General features: G+C 41.1%; 1 protein-coding gene across 4 annotated transcripts; it reads left to right on the forward strand.

The window, feature by feature from the left end:
- Positions 1 to 306: 306 nt before the first annotated feature.
- LOC139550975 (uncharacterized) lies at positions 307 to 15,563 on the forward strand. Of its 4 annotated transcripts, none has more exons than XM_071362287.1 (4): positions 307 to 418; positions 11,894 to 13,895; positions 14,372 to 14,457; positions 14,804 to 15,563. In XM_071362287.1, exons 2-4 carry the CDS (start codon positions 12,011 to 12,013, stop codon positions 14,894 to 14,896), a joined length of 2,064 nt encoding a protein of 687 aa, XP_071218388.1. In that variant the 5' UTR covers positions 307 to 418; positions 11,894 to 12,010; the 3' UTR covers positions 14,897 to 15,563. The 4 variants fall into 4 exon arrangements, with proteins under 4 accessions (XP_071218388.1, XP_071218386.1, XP_071218385.1 ...); XM_071362285.1 differs by lacking the exon at positions 307 to 418 and adding an exon at positions 1,822 to 2,226 and having other exon boundaries at positions 14,777 to 15,563; XM_071362284.1 differs by lacking the exon at positions 307 to 418 and adding an exon at positions 1,822 to 2,226.
- Positions 15,564 to 15,655: the final 92 nt, after the last annotated feature.

Raw genomic sequence — 15,655 nt, forward strand, 5'->3', positions numbered from 1 at the left:
AAGATAAAATGTGACGCAAGAGAAAATCCATATTCATTCAATTTTGTGACTCTTCTACAATTGAAAATCCCTGACAGGAGTAGCTCAGCTAGCTGTGTAGGAGGCTGTATGGGGGAGTAGCTAACAGCTAGCTGTGTAGGAGGCTGTGTGGGGAAGTCTTTGTATTCATCCCAGCTGTTGGTGACATGCCTGTAACACCACATCAAATAGTATTTGTGTGTGTAACAACTGTCACCAAAACTGCTGTTTTGTGATTGGTTGATTCCCACGTACCCGATTTGTGTCGCTGCCTGCCGCTGTGGCATGTGTGTGTGTGTGTGTGTGAGTGTGTCAGACATATACAGACAAGCACACTCCACTTCATCACTCCACCACTGGACCAGCCCAAACCCGGATCACCGTGGAAACACCCAGAGAGGTAAGAGAGCAGCAACACAACACTCACTTTGTATCTATGACGTTTGGTCATGACCTAGTTATTCAGCATCAGGCTGAGAATCAATACAGGCACTTTAGAGACAGTGAACAAAGTAGGAAGTCATTAAATTACTTGACAGTTTTGTAGAAATTATTAACCGTTCAGAGTATTGAGTAAATACTGCTGCGGCAGTGTTCTGAAAGGCAAAAAGAGTGATACAGATTGATCGAGACAAAGAGAAACAGGGAAAGAGAGAGAAAAAATGAAAGAGGGAGAGAGCTATGCTTAAACATAAATAACTTGTGTTATTGATATTTGGTAGATTTCTGATCTTGTTGTGGCTTCAGTGTGTGGGTGAAGTGGATAGAAACAAAGCTCTGCTCCAGTGAGCCAGCTGAGTTTAGGAGAAAATACAAGAGATTCAACTGTAGAAACACTCACAGCAGCACTGCGCTTTCCTGCACACACTGGAGAGGTTGTCAAGTGTACCACTGGTTTAAGACTGAGAGGAGTTTATTTTGAATGATTATTTATTCGTTTTATAGGTTTTGTTTCTGGATGGAGGGCTGAGCCAAGTTGTTGTGAGTTGAGGAAGAGCTTTTGAAAAGCTACTCTGACATACAGTTGCAGGTACTTTGCTCCCCTGGAACCCAAAAGGTCCACGTTTACGGCCAGTCACGTTACAAAAGATAGGGATATATAAGGGGTTTATCATTTGAAACAATTTGGGCAAATAGAACTAACTGTGTCGATTTTTTTGTATTTGTATGTATGTGATAGATATGGTGGTTTTGGGGGTTATCTTCTGTATGTATGTGGTAGATATGGTGGTTTTGGGGGTTATCTTCTTATTTTAATTAACTAACACCTTTAATGCCTCGTTTATCACAAAGTGTCCAAAGTGAACAATTGATCCCAAATATTGGGCACAGAAGAGAATCCACCTTACTTAAAAATCCATCATTTATCCAGATTTGAATGGCTTTTTAATGGCAGTGAGTCAACTGTGTCTTAAATACATGTCATCACCCAAGGCTTCACTGGTGCCCCTCAGCTCTGGTTTATCTTTGAAACAGCTGACGCGGATTTCTCCTGGAAAGGTTTACAGATGTTCTAATTGTCCACTTGTAGCTACATCATATTAATACTACAACCCAGACAGCCCGAGACATGGTCATGGGAACGAAATGTATGGACAAAACCAGACAGAGATGGTTCACTCACATTTCAGAGAAAGAGTATAGATAATGTATAACATGTTGTCAGCTAAAGGTAGAAGACGAAGGACCACAATAAATAATCAATCAGTTAACTAATGATTCAGAGAGCAACAGTGACCTTGGTCATGAAAATCGACAGTGTTTCAAAAAGTGCGTGGGGAAAATCAAACGCTCAATAGCTGGTCCCTGAAAGAGATGGAGCCTGGAGGCGATAGCTAGACGCTGCAGAAGTCGATGCATGCGCACAAAACGTATCTATGTGAATGGGGACTGGGGAGGATGCTATGAGAGAAGAGCCGGGGTCGCGTGTGATTCAATGCATTTCAGTGGCGTTTATGCCAATACTTATCGCGTCTGCTCTAGTTAACTTCAGACAAGTTTGCCATGCAGATCGATAATTCCAACCGAGACCCACCACACACACCCACAGAAACTCAAATATGTTCACTCTCCAAATCAAACCTGAATTACTCGCGACGGGTGGCCGCATGGTTGAGTTCTCCACTTGTCAGTGTAGTTCAAATAATATGTAGGCGCCTGGGTAAATTAGAGATGATATCATTCTGGTTGCTCTGTTGGAGACTGCTGGTAGGTACCAGATATTTTATGCTATCCATATGCTGCATCTTTTCGCCATGGACAGTTTTTGTTATTGCCAGCATGCGCAAGGATTGGATGAGTACATAAACCGCATGGATTTTGCTCGGCTAGAGTATGCTACGTGAGATTATCTGTCACGATTCTGGGCATTTGCCTGCATTTACTATCTATCTACATACCCGTTGCAGAATGGTTGAAATGTCTGTAATTGGCGCAGTGTGACTTTTGGAGCTGACAACCTAACTATTCTTGGTACTCAGCCATATAACAGGTGGTTTGCCTTTATGAAGAAGAACATAGTAACTTTACATTAAGATATTTTACACATTTATCATCAGAAAAGCATTCATTCTGATAAAGATATTTCCTTTCACATCCTATCACTGCAAATCATGGTTCTTTTTCCCATTGGTTGGATATCCTAGGAAAATTGTAAACGGGTCATTCAGAGTATGGCTTAAGGGAGAGGATGTTGGGGGGGGGGATCTCCTTATTCTCAACAATCAAGTCATCTTTTAGTTGTATTTTCAACCCCCCACATAACAGGATAACTGGGGGATGTCATCTTTCTGTAACCCGTTGATGTCACCTTTGTTGTGTCTGCAGATAATCAAAGGCTGTACAGAGAGAAGACTTCCTTTTCCTATCAGTTGCAATGTGTAGCCTACAGGTTCATACCATGGACCTTGTGGTCATGATATAACAGTACACATGACATGGACACATGACTGTGAAGGTGAAATGGCTTGCCAGCCCTAGGCTTGTTGTAATTTGACCGACTGCAAAACACCAAAAGAACCATGATTTCCTCCTCGTTGCATTTTTTCGAACATACTGTACAACATTCACAATTATTAACGGCTATTCAGTAAAATGCACATTCATTGATGGTGTGTGTATAGTTTAGGCTACGCTACTTTTCAACACCCATCCCTGCTATATCGTTCCAGATAAATCTGGTCCATCTGATAAATCAAGGCATCACAGTTATGGCAGAGAGCTGAACATTTAACACTGCTATATGTACATGTAATTTGACCCAGAGGATGAAACATGCGAAAAAGCATCTCTTACACTGTACAAGCTGTCCCCAGGAAGGCTTGGATTTTCATATCAGCAAGTTTCTAGGCAACCGTTCCATAGCTATATTTATATACAGTATGTTGGCTCATGAATATGAGATTCACATCAAGTGGACTTGATCACCAACCATAAAGCAGTCAAGAGACACCAGTAGATGTGCTTGACAGCAATTAGGGAGGAACAGCATGTACTGTATGGGGGTGCACTGGAGATTGGAGAAGCAAAACTATGGCAAGTTAAGAGCTTCCCACTGGAAACTGTACAGGCAAAGTAACCACTCCAACGATCGGCTATAAGATTGATACCACATTATGGATAAATGACTGTTACAGGTTGAATCGGGGTCTTAGTACAGGGTTGTGGATGGAGGCTGGGCTGGATGCCCTGAGGGCTCGAATGTACCGATTCCCTGTTCTGCAGTACCAGGACCCGATGTTCAAACGCTATGGGGAACACAACCCGAAATGGTGGAGGCGAGGTATTTAGACCATACATAATGCATCCAATTTGTTCTTTCAGATGGGTTTATTCTGTTCTCTGCCAAACACCATTACAGTCACAGTACACAGGTCCACATGTGCGCAAACAGACACGCACACAACGCTTTAATTGTATGTCTTTTTTTCTCTCCAGATAAAGCAACAGTTGATTCTTAGCATATATGTGGTCTCCAAGCTTTCAGATAACTTAGGCAATATACACGCTACGCAGCTTGACTTGAAAAAGAATTGCTGTCGACTGGTGGACGGTAGCCCATGCCAAATTCAATGGTGTGAATTGGCAGTATTGGTGTGTGGGTGTATTCACTGTGCAATACATGTTGTCTTAGCGATATGTTGGTTAGGACTATCGTGTGGGGGTTTTCTGTGTAGGCTGAATTGTGTGTATTTGCTTTACATCCCCTCATCAAGAAGTCAGTTTCAATCACATGTAAACTGAAATGAAGGGTCACAGAAAATGGTCTGGTTACCATATTTCATAGCATGCATGTTTTGCATGAAAACCTCATCCAAATGTCAATCTGAAAGACACAATTTTTCTTTTTTTACATGTTTGTCAGCAGCATATTCTTTGACATCCACGTGTTATCCCTGGCAGAATCACATGCTTGGCTGGGAAACTAAGGAAATCATGCTAATTCTAACCCACTTAGAGCGATGCCATGCTCAGTTTGCAGCATGTCTCATCATGACTTATGCTATCAAAAGATTTCCTCCCACCCTCCGTGAGCACCAGCGTGAAGACGATGCTTTGATGAAATGAAAGTGGCATGGTGAAACTCTGGTGTGTCATATCACAGAGAACCAAAGTCTTCACCTGTTAACCAATTACGAATTGTGGGTGTTATGCTACCTATAAGGAGAAATGATCTTTGAAGAGTTTACATCCAAAACGCTATATCCACCAATCAGAAGTGTGTGTGTAAAATATTACTACCCACTGGGCATACACCGGTTGAATCAATGTTGTTTCCACGTAATGTTGATGAAATTACATTGAACCAACTTGGAATAGGTGTTGAATTGACGTTTCTGCCCAGTGGGTGTCCCCAGTTTTTTTTATTCATAGCTTTTAGATGGGCATTACAATTGGTTTTGTAGCAAAACGCTATATGTACATTGTTTAGCTGGAATATTCATATACTGTATATTTAACATATAAATTCAACACATCATAAATCTAGCCTCATGTTTGGTTAGAAGTTAGGGATCCTCCCAAATGGCACCCTATTCCAAATATAGTGCACTACTTTTGACCAGAATCCAAATCTCATACTATTTATGTCTCAAATGTATCAGTTGTACAGTTTCTTTTAAATAAAAACTTCCAATTATGTCACATTTGTGACCGACCGCCTTGATTCGGTCTTAAGTTGCAACATTTGAAATTGTGTTTTTTATATTGGATAAAGCAGAGACACAGAGCTACAAAATGGTATATCATACATTGCATTTGAGGAACAATGGAAAAGTAATTCTGCTTTGAAAGTTGATAAACTTGTAACCCCACTTTTGAGAAAATGGCCCTTGAATGTTTTGGTACACCTACTGGAGAGCTCTTTGTCTACACCCATTCAGCATTGTTCACACCCTCTTAACTTCTCTGCGCTACGGATCCCTTTTACGGGATCATTTTCCTAAACAACCGCTGAATTGCAGGGCGCAAAATATTACTAAAAATATTTATAATCATGCAATCACAAGTGAAATATACCAAAACACAGCTTAGCTTGTTGTTAATCCACCTATCGTGTCAGATTTAGAAAATATGTTTTGCAGCGAAAGCAATCTAAGCTTTTGTGAGTGTATCAATCAATGCTAGAACAGCTAGCCCCAAATTAGCATGGTCACGAAAGTCAGAAAAGCAATAAAATTAATCGATTACCTTTGATCATCTTCGGATGTTTGCACTCACTAGACTCCCAGTTACACAATAAATGTTATTTTTGTTCGATAAATATTACTTTTATAACAAAAAAACGCCATTTGGGTTGCGCGTTTTGTTCCGAAAATTACAGCCTCGTTCCGGTCCTGAAAGGCAGAAGAAAATTCCCAAACGTATCAGATTCAAAAATATTACTAAAAATATTTATAATCATGCAATCACAAGTGAAATATACCAAAACACAGTTTAGCTTGTTGTTAATCCACCTATCGTGTCAGATTTTGAAAATATGTTTTGCAGCGAAAGCAATCTAAGCTTTTGTGAGTGTATCAATCAATGCTAGAACAGCTAGCCCCAAATTAGCATGGTCACGAAAGTCAGAAAAGCAATAAAATTAATCGCTTACCTTTGATAATCTTCGGATGTTTGCACTCACGAGACTCCCAGTTACACAACAAATGTTCTTTTTGTTCGATAAATATTACTTTTATAACAAAAAAACGCCATTTGGGTTGCGCGTTATGTTCAGAAAACCAAAGCCTCGTTCCGTTCGACGAAAATTCCAAAAGTATCCGTAATGGTCGTAGAAACATGTCAAATGTTTTTTATAATCAATCTTCAGGTTGTTTTCAACAAACATAATCGATAATATTTCAACCGGACCGTAACCTATTCAATAAGAGAGAAAAAGAAAATGGAGAGCTACCCTCTCGCGCGCAGGAACTAATCAGAGGACACCTGACTAGTTTTGAAAAATCTCGCTAATTTTTCTAAATAAAAGCCTGAAACTATGTCTAAAGCCTGGTCACAGCCTGAGGAAGTCATTGGAAAAGGAATCTGGTTGATACCCCTTTAAATGGAAGAAAGACGGGCCAGGAAACGCAGATAAAAAAAATCACGTCCGGGTTAGATTTTCTCAGGTTTTCGCCTGCAGAATCAGTTTTGTTATACTCACAGACAATATTTTGACAGTTTTGGAAACTTTGGAGTGTTTTCTATCCTAATCTGTAAATTATATGCATATTCTACGACCTGGACCTGAGAAATAGTCTGTTTACCTTGGGAACGTTATTTAAAAATAATAATAATAATAATCTGACCCCTAGCGTCAAGAGGTTAAACCAGCCCCACCCATCTCTTTAAGATTCACAAGAGTAAGACTAAAAGTGGTAAAAGTAGTAGCCTACAATAAGTACAAATTCCAGGTAAACAGAAAGTGTCCAGATAAAAATATTTGATAAATATTAGATGACGCTTACCCAGACACACTTGTCTAAATTCATGGGTCATGTGAAATAAATTCTATAACCCAGAGCCAGATCTTGCTAAGTGGATAGGTCTCTACAGAAGGTGTAAACGGTGCAGCGAAATGGTTACTTGCATATTAGCAATATCAAAAATAGATAGTGTCAATATAAAGAAAAAATAACAAGTGTCAATGCCAGTAGAGAAAGAACAAAAATAATATACTGTATGTACAAGAACAATATCAATAACGGTATCAGTGATACTGGTAATAGACGAGGTAGTTATATGCATACAATCAGGGGTAAAGTGGCTGAGCAGCAGGATAACAAAATAAATAGTAGGAGCAACGTATGGCGTGTGTGTTAGGAGAGAGTCATGTGAATAGAGGCACTGCAGATAGTGTTGATGACTGGGAACTCACCCCCAGTGATGAACTGGTCTGTCCAAACCACACATGAACAAGGGAATCTATATTTGGAGAGCCTGTTTCAAAAATATATGTTTGTCAAGCTGTGTCCAGTCCAGGTGGTGCTTGTACAGGCAGACCATATATGGGAGGAAGGATGTCAGCATTGCACAGCAGCTAAAACCTGGTCTCGACTGAGTCCGAAAGCTCCTTGGCGACAACACCAGGCTCCAGAGCATCGAAGCTGTAAAACAGGAAATAACAAAACAAATTGAGAAGACATTACAACCTTGCATAACATCAGTTCAAGTTTAGATAACAAGAATAACCTCATACAATGCAACGAAAATGATATTCACCTGAAGTGCTGGTACTGCTTGATCTGTGGCAGCGGCCTGAAGTGCAGAGTCAGCTGTTGTTGCCAACCATCGCTTTCCACCAGCACCGTACCATCCTCCAGTCCAACCAGCTGTGGGATGTTGACCCCTGTCACAGTGCTGTCCTTCACAATCTCTGTCCTGGGATTAGTGCTTGAGATGTGGCGCAGCAATTTTCTCCACAGATTCCTGGAGGAAGACAGCCCGAGTATTCGTACCTCTGGAAAATACACAAATAATGTGAGATCAATAAAAGTAGTGCCAATCATGTTGGAGGTCAATTAAATAATCAAATGTGTTGTTTATGCTTTACATACCAAGTGTTGTCATCGATTCCTTGTAGAGACGCCACACCACTGCTATTGTCACGAGATGGCAGCAGCTTTCCACCAAAGTGTTTGTGTCCTGGGATGCGTCCTGGTAATACTATTGCATTATCCTTTGCGTAGTTGTTGAAGTTCACAACTTGCTGCAAGTCCTCATGCTTCAGGTGTAACCTGTGCTTGCATGAGCCAGCTCTCTTTTTGATGGGAGGCATTAGACCATTCTCCTTGTATGACTGGTGGAGGACAGTCAGGCGTGTTCTACTGAAAGACAAATTCCAGATACAAATATTTTAGCATTATTATACAATAGATGGCCGTAATCACCGTCAGACACTCCTGGATAACTTGATGGGTCATGTAATCATCTGGCGAAGTGGAGTCTTTTGTTTAGACATGTAGCTACCTAGCTAAACAATGAACCATAATCCCAATCCACAGAGTACTAGCAATACAAACCGATTGTTATAGCTAGCTAATAGGTTAAATGTTAGCTGGTTCACTAGCTAACGTTAGGCTATAAGTAGTAATGTAATTGGCTTTCTGAGATATTATAACTACACAGATACACATAATGTTAGCTAGAGAGCCAGCCACCTAACGTTACCTAGCTAGCTAATAGTGAGCTTTAACTTGCAATGAAAACAACTTTGACAAAATTAGAAAGGTATAATATCTGAAACTGTAGCTAGACTCTTACCCGTATACATGGATGAACACTTCACAACAGACTGCGACCCCTTTCATTAAATAAGACGTCCTGTGTCATTTCTGTTTTGTTTGTACAGCTTTCTTGGCTCATTGTGTCAAGTCACTCTGGTTCACACTGACCGTGTGCAATGCCATAAGAATCGTCCTCCTGAAAGTAGTCCATCACAACTTTTTCCCACTGACCTTTGTCGATAGCGCCTGATAAATTCAGTGCAGCAATGTTATTGAGCGCACATTTGCAGTTCTCCATGGCTAATGTTAAATCTTTAAAAAAAAAACTGCAGTAGAAAGGATTACACATAACGAGCACCTCATTTTATAGACAGAAGATGCTACACGGTAGACTAATCCGAAACTCATCTCTCAGCATGTCCAGCCCATTCATTATCTCTGCCAATCATGGCTAGCGGGAAGGTTCCTGACTTTTTCTGTGGCTAAACCAACTAGGCTCGTAACTTTTTATGGCTGCAGGGGCAGTATTGAGTAGCTTGGATGAAAGGTGCCCAGAGTAAACGGCCTGCTCCTCAGTCCCAGTTACTAATATATGCATATTATTATTAGTATTGGATAGAAAACACTCTGAAGTTTCTAAAACTGTTTGAATTATGTCTGTGAGTATAACAGAACTCATATGGCAGGCAAAAAAATCCAAACAGGAAGTGAGAATTCTGAGAGTGGTCGATGTTAAAGTCATCGCCTATTCAATTCCCTGTAATATATGGATTTGTTTGCACTTCCTACGCCTTCCACTAGATGTCAACAGTAAGTAGAATGTGGAATGAAGCTTATGCTGTGTTGTGGGACCGGATGGGAGGTGTTTGAGTCAGCGGTCTGGCAGAGTGCCAGTTCTTGGTCACGCACTTTCCTCATGATATCGTCATGCGTTCCATTACTTATAGAGACTGAAAAGAATGCTCCTGTTGGAACGTTATTGGATATATATGATAACAACATCCTGAAGATTGATTCTCTACTAAGTTTGACCAGTTTATTTGACCTGGAATATAACTTTTTGAAGTTTTTGTCCGATGTTTGCCTGCATCTGCGCGAGTGTTTGGACACGTGTACTACACATGCTAGCAAAATTAGCTAATTGGACATAAGTAATGGACATTATCGAACAAAACAATGATTTATTGTGGAACTAGGATTCCTGGCACTGCATTCTGATGAAGATAATCAAAGGTAGGGGAATATTTATGATGTAATTTCATATTTCTGTTGACTCCAACATGGCGGAGAAATGTTGTTAAATCTGAGCGCCGTCTCAGATTATTGCATGGTGTGCTTTTTACGTAAAGTTTTTTTTAAAATCTGACACAGCGGTTGCATTAAGGAGAGGTATATCTATAATTCCATGTGTATAACTTGTATTATCTACATTTATGATGAGTATTTCTGTTGAAACGATGTGGCTATGCAAAATCACTTGATGTTTTTGGAACTAGTGAATGTAACGCGCCAATGTAAACTCAGATTTTTTTATATAAATATGAACTTCATCAAACAAAACATGCATGTAGTGTGTAACATGAAGTGCTATGAGTGTCATCTGATGAAGATAATCAAAGGTTAGTGATTAATTTTATCTCTATTTCTGCTTTTTGTGAAAGCAATCTTTCGCTGCAAAAATGGCTGTGCTTATTGTGGTTTGGTGGTGACCTAACATAATCATTTGTAGCGCTTTCGCTGAAAAGCATATTTTAAATCGGACACTTTGGTGGGATTAACAACAAGATTACCTTTAAAATGATATAAGACACATATATGTCTGAGGAATTTTAATTATGAGATTTCTGTTGTTTGAATTTGGCGCCCTGCACTTTCACTGGCTGTTGTCATATCATCCCAGTAGAGGGATTGCAGCCATAAGAAGTTAAAGAACTTATTAAATAGATTGTTTTTCCCCATCTAATGATGACATGGGGTTGTTAACAACTTTATTCGTATTTACAGATCACATACAACTTTGTAATTAAGGCACATGAAAGGTCAAATGTTCCAGAAGGCATTTCAGCCAAAAAAAACGCATTTTGATTAAAAAAAATTCAAATGCCTCCTGTGAAGTCGTGACTTGCGACATATGCCTAGTTTCCTGAAATGAGTCACATTTGACAGTTATGGTAGAAATTACAAGATTATGTTATAAGGCTGTTATTGCATCAAATGGCTGTTTTATGCAACAGAATAAGGGGTTGTTAGAACGCTCATCTGTGGGTGTTCTACTGAGGATGGGCCTCTAGAAGATTTACGATGTCTTTGGGTGATACTGCATTCCAGAGCATGAGTTAATGTTTCTGTACTGGGGTACCAGGGGGAGATGGCTCCAGGATGGAGACCCTGGTCTCTACACAATGAGAACTGTTTTTACAGCAGATGATGTCTGCTGTGACTTATAAATACCTTTCATACAAATCTTAACCTTGTGACCCATTCCATACATCTGTTGTTTGTCATGTAGACTGCAGGAGGGTGGACTTTGCTATAAAATGCTGTGGCTCGAACCAGCTCATTGAGTTTGCAGTGATCACCTCCAGGGGTGATTACCGACCAGCTCCATTACTGCAGTAATTAAATAATAAAGTTGATTGTTTTGAAGAAATCTAAAAGTCTCTCCTTTTGATTACAATGATTCCACCACATAGTGTAAAACCTTGCAGTGACACTTTTCTCTGTAAAAGTGAGGTGGATATATCTTGTTTTGCAACTAAATGTGGCCGTTTGTCTCTCTGAAATGAAACCATCTAGTCATAGGTTTCAAACAAATTCATGTCTGTCATTTAAACAAAAAAGGTTAATTTACCAACATTTCAGAAAATTGATATATAGCGTTCTGGAATTAAATTCTTACATTTTTACACCGAACCGAGGGTACTGGCTGGTATAGGGGTTCTTATTCTCTTGTTACATAAAGGTTAAATAAAAATAAAAAACATTCTTAATTTGAGATGTAATATGTAAAGAATTCCACTCACCACCACACTTCAAAAAGAGCCATTGAAGGAAGAAAACTGATAGAAATACCTCATACCAAGACAGGTTAATTGATGTATTCATAGAAGTCGTGTTTTTTCTGTGTCCCTCTTGTTCTCCTCTGATAATGTTTTATTTGGCTTCCATAGAGAGCCACAGCTGGAGTGAAGACGATAAAGGGGAATGAAGTGATTGAGGGCTGCAGTGCTAGCGACACTCCACAAGAAAAAGAAAAAGAACAAGAATCCCACTCTGGGGCCATAGCCATGGAGACCAGCCAGCTTTCAGATATGGCGAACCTAACAGACTATAAAATGGATTCTGGGGAAACAGAGGACCAGAGACGCCTGCTTAGCGAAAGCGAGTTAGAATGTGACCGAGAACCTTTCGCAGAATACAGAGGAACAAAAGAGAACATAAAAACGTCAGTGGATGAACCAGACGAAGATGATGAAAGTGGTGAGGTGAAGAGAGAGGAGGAGGAGACTCACAACTTTGAGACAAGACGAAATGACTTCAGTCTAACACAGTTACTCAACTCCTCAAGTATATTTGGTAGTGAACCCATTTGTAAGGTGGAAGACCTGCTTGCACAAGGTCACCTGGGCAACTCTTCTCCATCAGAAGTGACGGTGACACAAGAGTCCATCTTGGAGCAGCGCATCCGAGAGGAGGTCTCCTCAGATGTCTCAACAGGGTCCTGTCACGACCTTGACCGAGACGACCTGAGTGACTGTCTCCAGGTAGAAATGGCCATCGTGTCATCAGATAGCGAGGCTGACGACCAGTGGAGGTCCACTTTTGCCTCTACAGTCAACAAGGAGGAAGGTTGTGATGGAAATGCTCAAGAGGTGCTCGAGAAGGACAGAGCCGCAGGGGAGGCAGAGAAGTGGGCCAAGGGTGAAACTGGAGATAGTCCTTGCGTTCTTGAACAACCCGATTGCCCGACAGAATGCGAGATCCAAGACATGTCCTCTGGCAAGTTCCAGGGCTTATCCAAAATTCCAGAGGATGAAGAAGAGGTCAGCCAAGGCAGGACTCGCAAAGTGAGTCGTTCTACATCTGCAAGCTCTTCTGCAAGCTGTGACCCCGACAAGAAGGTTCCTCAAGACTACTGTGTGATACAAGAAATGAAGAGCAAGAACATTAGTACAGAGCATGTGGACTTCCAGGGGGTTCGGAAGCAGTGGCGCCAAATGGAGGAGCAGACCCAAGGAGAGGTCCAGGTCCACCAGCCCACTGTCAGACAGCAGGGGACGTGCCAGGGAGGTCACAGCGCCATGTACACACCCGTCAGGAACATTGACCGACCCAGGAGGGACCCCGAAATTGACAGCCTTGCCCTTGGTGACTTTCAACACACTCAGTTCAGCCCATGTTCAGAAGACTCAGGTATGGATGACTTCAGCTACAGGTCACTTTACGAGGACTCAGACAACCCTGTCGAACGGGAGATACGACAGACCATAGAGCGTGAGGAGAACTTCAGGCGTGAAAGAGAGATTGCCAAACAGAGTCAAGCTGGAGAATCATCTGCACATTCCAAAACCCGACCAACTACTCTCTACCCCGGCAAGTACGGCAAAGGCCTTTGCCATGAGGTGGAAGAGAAACGGAAGATGTTTGAGTCTAGTGATCCCGGATGCAGGCCTTTGAGGTCTCCCAACGCAAAGACCCCAACCGTCTCCATATCTACCTCCCCATCGCCCACACCAAGGGGTGCAACCTACCATGAGATGACCGCCCAAAATGTTATCATCCTGGAGCCGGACTCCTACCCCACCAGCCCGAGGCACCGCACCCGGGGATCCTTGCTATCTCCGGGGCCCAGCAGGTACAGTGAGTGGCCCTTGGAGACGTCAGCCAATGTCATCATTTTGGAGACGTCCAACCTGATCATCCGGAGTGCCTCTGAGTTCTGCCTGAGCTCGGCCTCCTGCCAGGAGACCCAGGAGAGCACATTTGTCAACAACCCCTTCTTCAAGCTGCGCTCGCGGAGCTCCATGTCCCTGGTGGACCAGGAGATTAAGATGGTGAAGCAGAGGGAGGAGGAGTGGAGGAGGCAGAAGAGCCAGATGCAGACCAGGGAGAAGTACGACACCGTCCTGGTGTCCCCCAACCTCCTTGATAACCTGAGCTTTGATAAAGCAGGTATGTGCTGATTAACAATGATGTGCATGTGTAACCGTTGTGAAATGGCTAACTAGTTATCGGGGTGCGCGCTAATAGAGTTTCATTCGGTGACAGATCTCGCTGAGACCTTTAAGTAGTTGTTTCCCTTGCTCTTTTGTGGAGCGATGGGTAACGGTGCTCCGAGGTTGACTGTTGTCGATGTGTGCAGAGGGTCCCTGGTTCGAGCCCAGGTAGGGGTGAGGAGAGGGATGGAAGGAACACTGTTACACATGGTCATTATGGAAAAGAGTTTGTGGTTTGTAGCTGTGTTGTGTTATCATGGCATCATTAGTTGTATTTTTCTGACTCAACAGCTGATCTTTTCATCTTACCTGCCTTAGACTTATAGCATACTTAGAATATCCTGAGCTTCTCATTCCCAATTAGTCCAAATTCATGATATGTCTCTAAGCATATGAATGAATGAGTATTAATTGTTTCTCTCTTTTTTCCAGAAGTGCCACTGAAATGTGTGTCTTCCCCTTCATCACCATCAAGGACTCGAAAGCTGGACCGCTCCACCCTGTCATGTGACCATAGGGTATGTCTCCTATCTCCTCCAATAATGATTCAAGTTGAACAGAATGTGTAAAAAACAGATGCTAGCCTAGTCACCTGATAAAATGTGTGTGCTTGATCAATTCCCCTGTGCTGTTGTCATGTCAAATTGCCAAACATGACCAGGCTAGATAAATGCTTTTGTCATCTGATTGCCTCACGAAATGTAGTCAGAATGCCTCATTAAATAACATTGCATGTGCTCATGTTTAAGTCTGTTCATCACATTTTCCGATAATATTTAGCCATTAACCATTTTAATCACCATCCATTTTCACCTTGAAACTGGAAACTGCATGCAGTTTTACAGGTGAAACTCTTTCCCCTAGTTCCCAGAATCCCTCTCCCCAGGACCAAGGAAAAAGAATGCCATGGCTCAGAGATGGGAGGCAGGACTATTTGTCAACCATGAACAAGAGTAATGAACATCAAACCAGAATAATACCGTGTTATACTACAGATGCCAACTTCCTGAACTTTTCTAGATGTTTTCCAGTTCTGCTATTGATACAGCTTGAATATATTATTTACCAGTACTGTAGCTTTAAAGTTATTGTGAAACAAATATGTAAATGAAATTGTAAGAGATGACAATTTAATGAAGATAGATGGACTACCAGATGCTTTTTGAAGGTGACGAGTACGTTATATTGTCCAGTTAAGATTTATACATTTTTAAGTACTGTCTTGGTTATACAAAAAATATATTTATTGCATTTTTGTATTGTATTTTCTTCTAAAAAGACTAAATTAAAAGGCTATAAGAATATTTTGAGAAACGTGGTAGACGTAAAAAAACAAATCGATCGCTGGTGTAAAATGTAATATGATAGCCACTTATAGTATATTCAAAGCTTGACCCAACATTGCCATTGAGATGCCTTTTCAATTATGACTTAAAAAAAAAATCCTTCACAATGTGATATTTTTGGGGTTGCAGTTGGTCTAGTATTACTTGCTAGTTGAATACTTTAACGTTTAAATGGCATTCTTTATCATTTTAAGTGTTATGTTGTTTCATGGAGAATGTTTGTTATTCTCAATTGAAAATGCTACACCAAAATAAAGTTGGATTGACATTAAGGACAATAGTTGGCTGTGTCCTCCTGTTACCTAGAAATGTGTGCCTGTCAGTGTGTGTTGATTGGGAAGCTAGCTGTAATTCCAATAAAATGTACAGT

This window comes from Salvelinus alpinus, chromosome 23 (genome assembly GCF_045679555.1).
Source record: "Salvelinus alpinus chromosome 23, SLU_Salpinus.1, whole genome shotgun sequence".
Taxonomy (NCBI): Eukaryota; Metazoa; Chordata; class Actinopteri; order Salmoniformes; family Salmonidae; genus Salvelinus; species Salvelinus alpinus.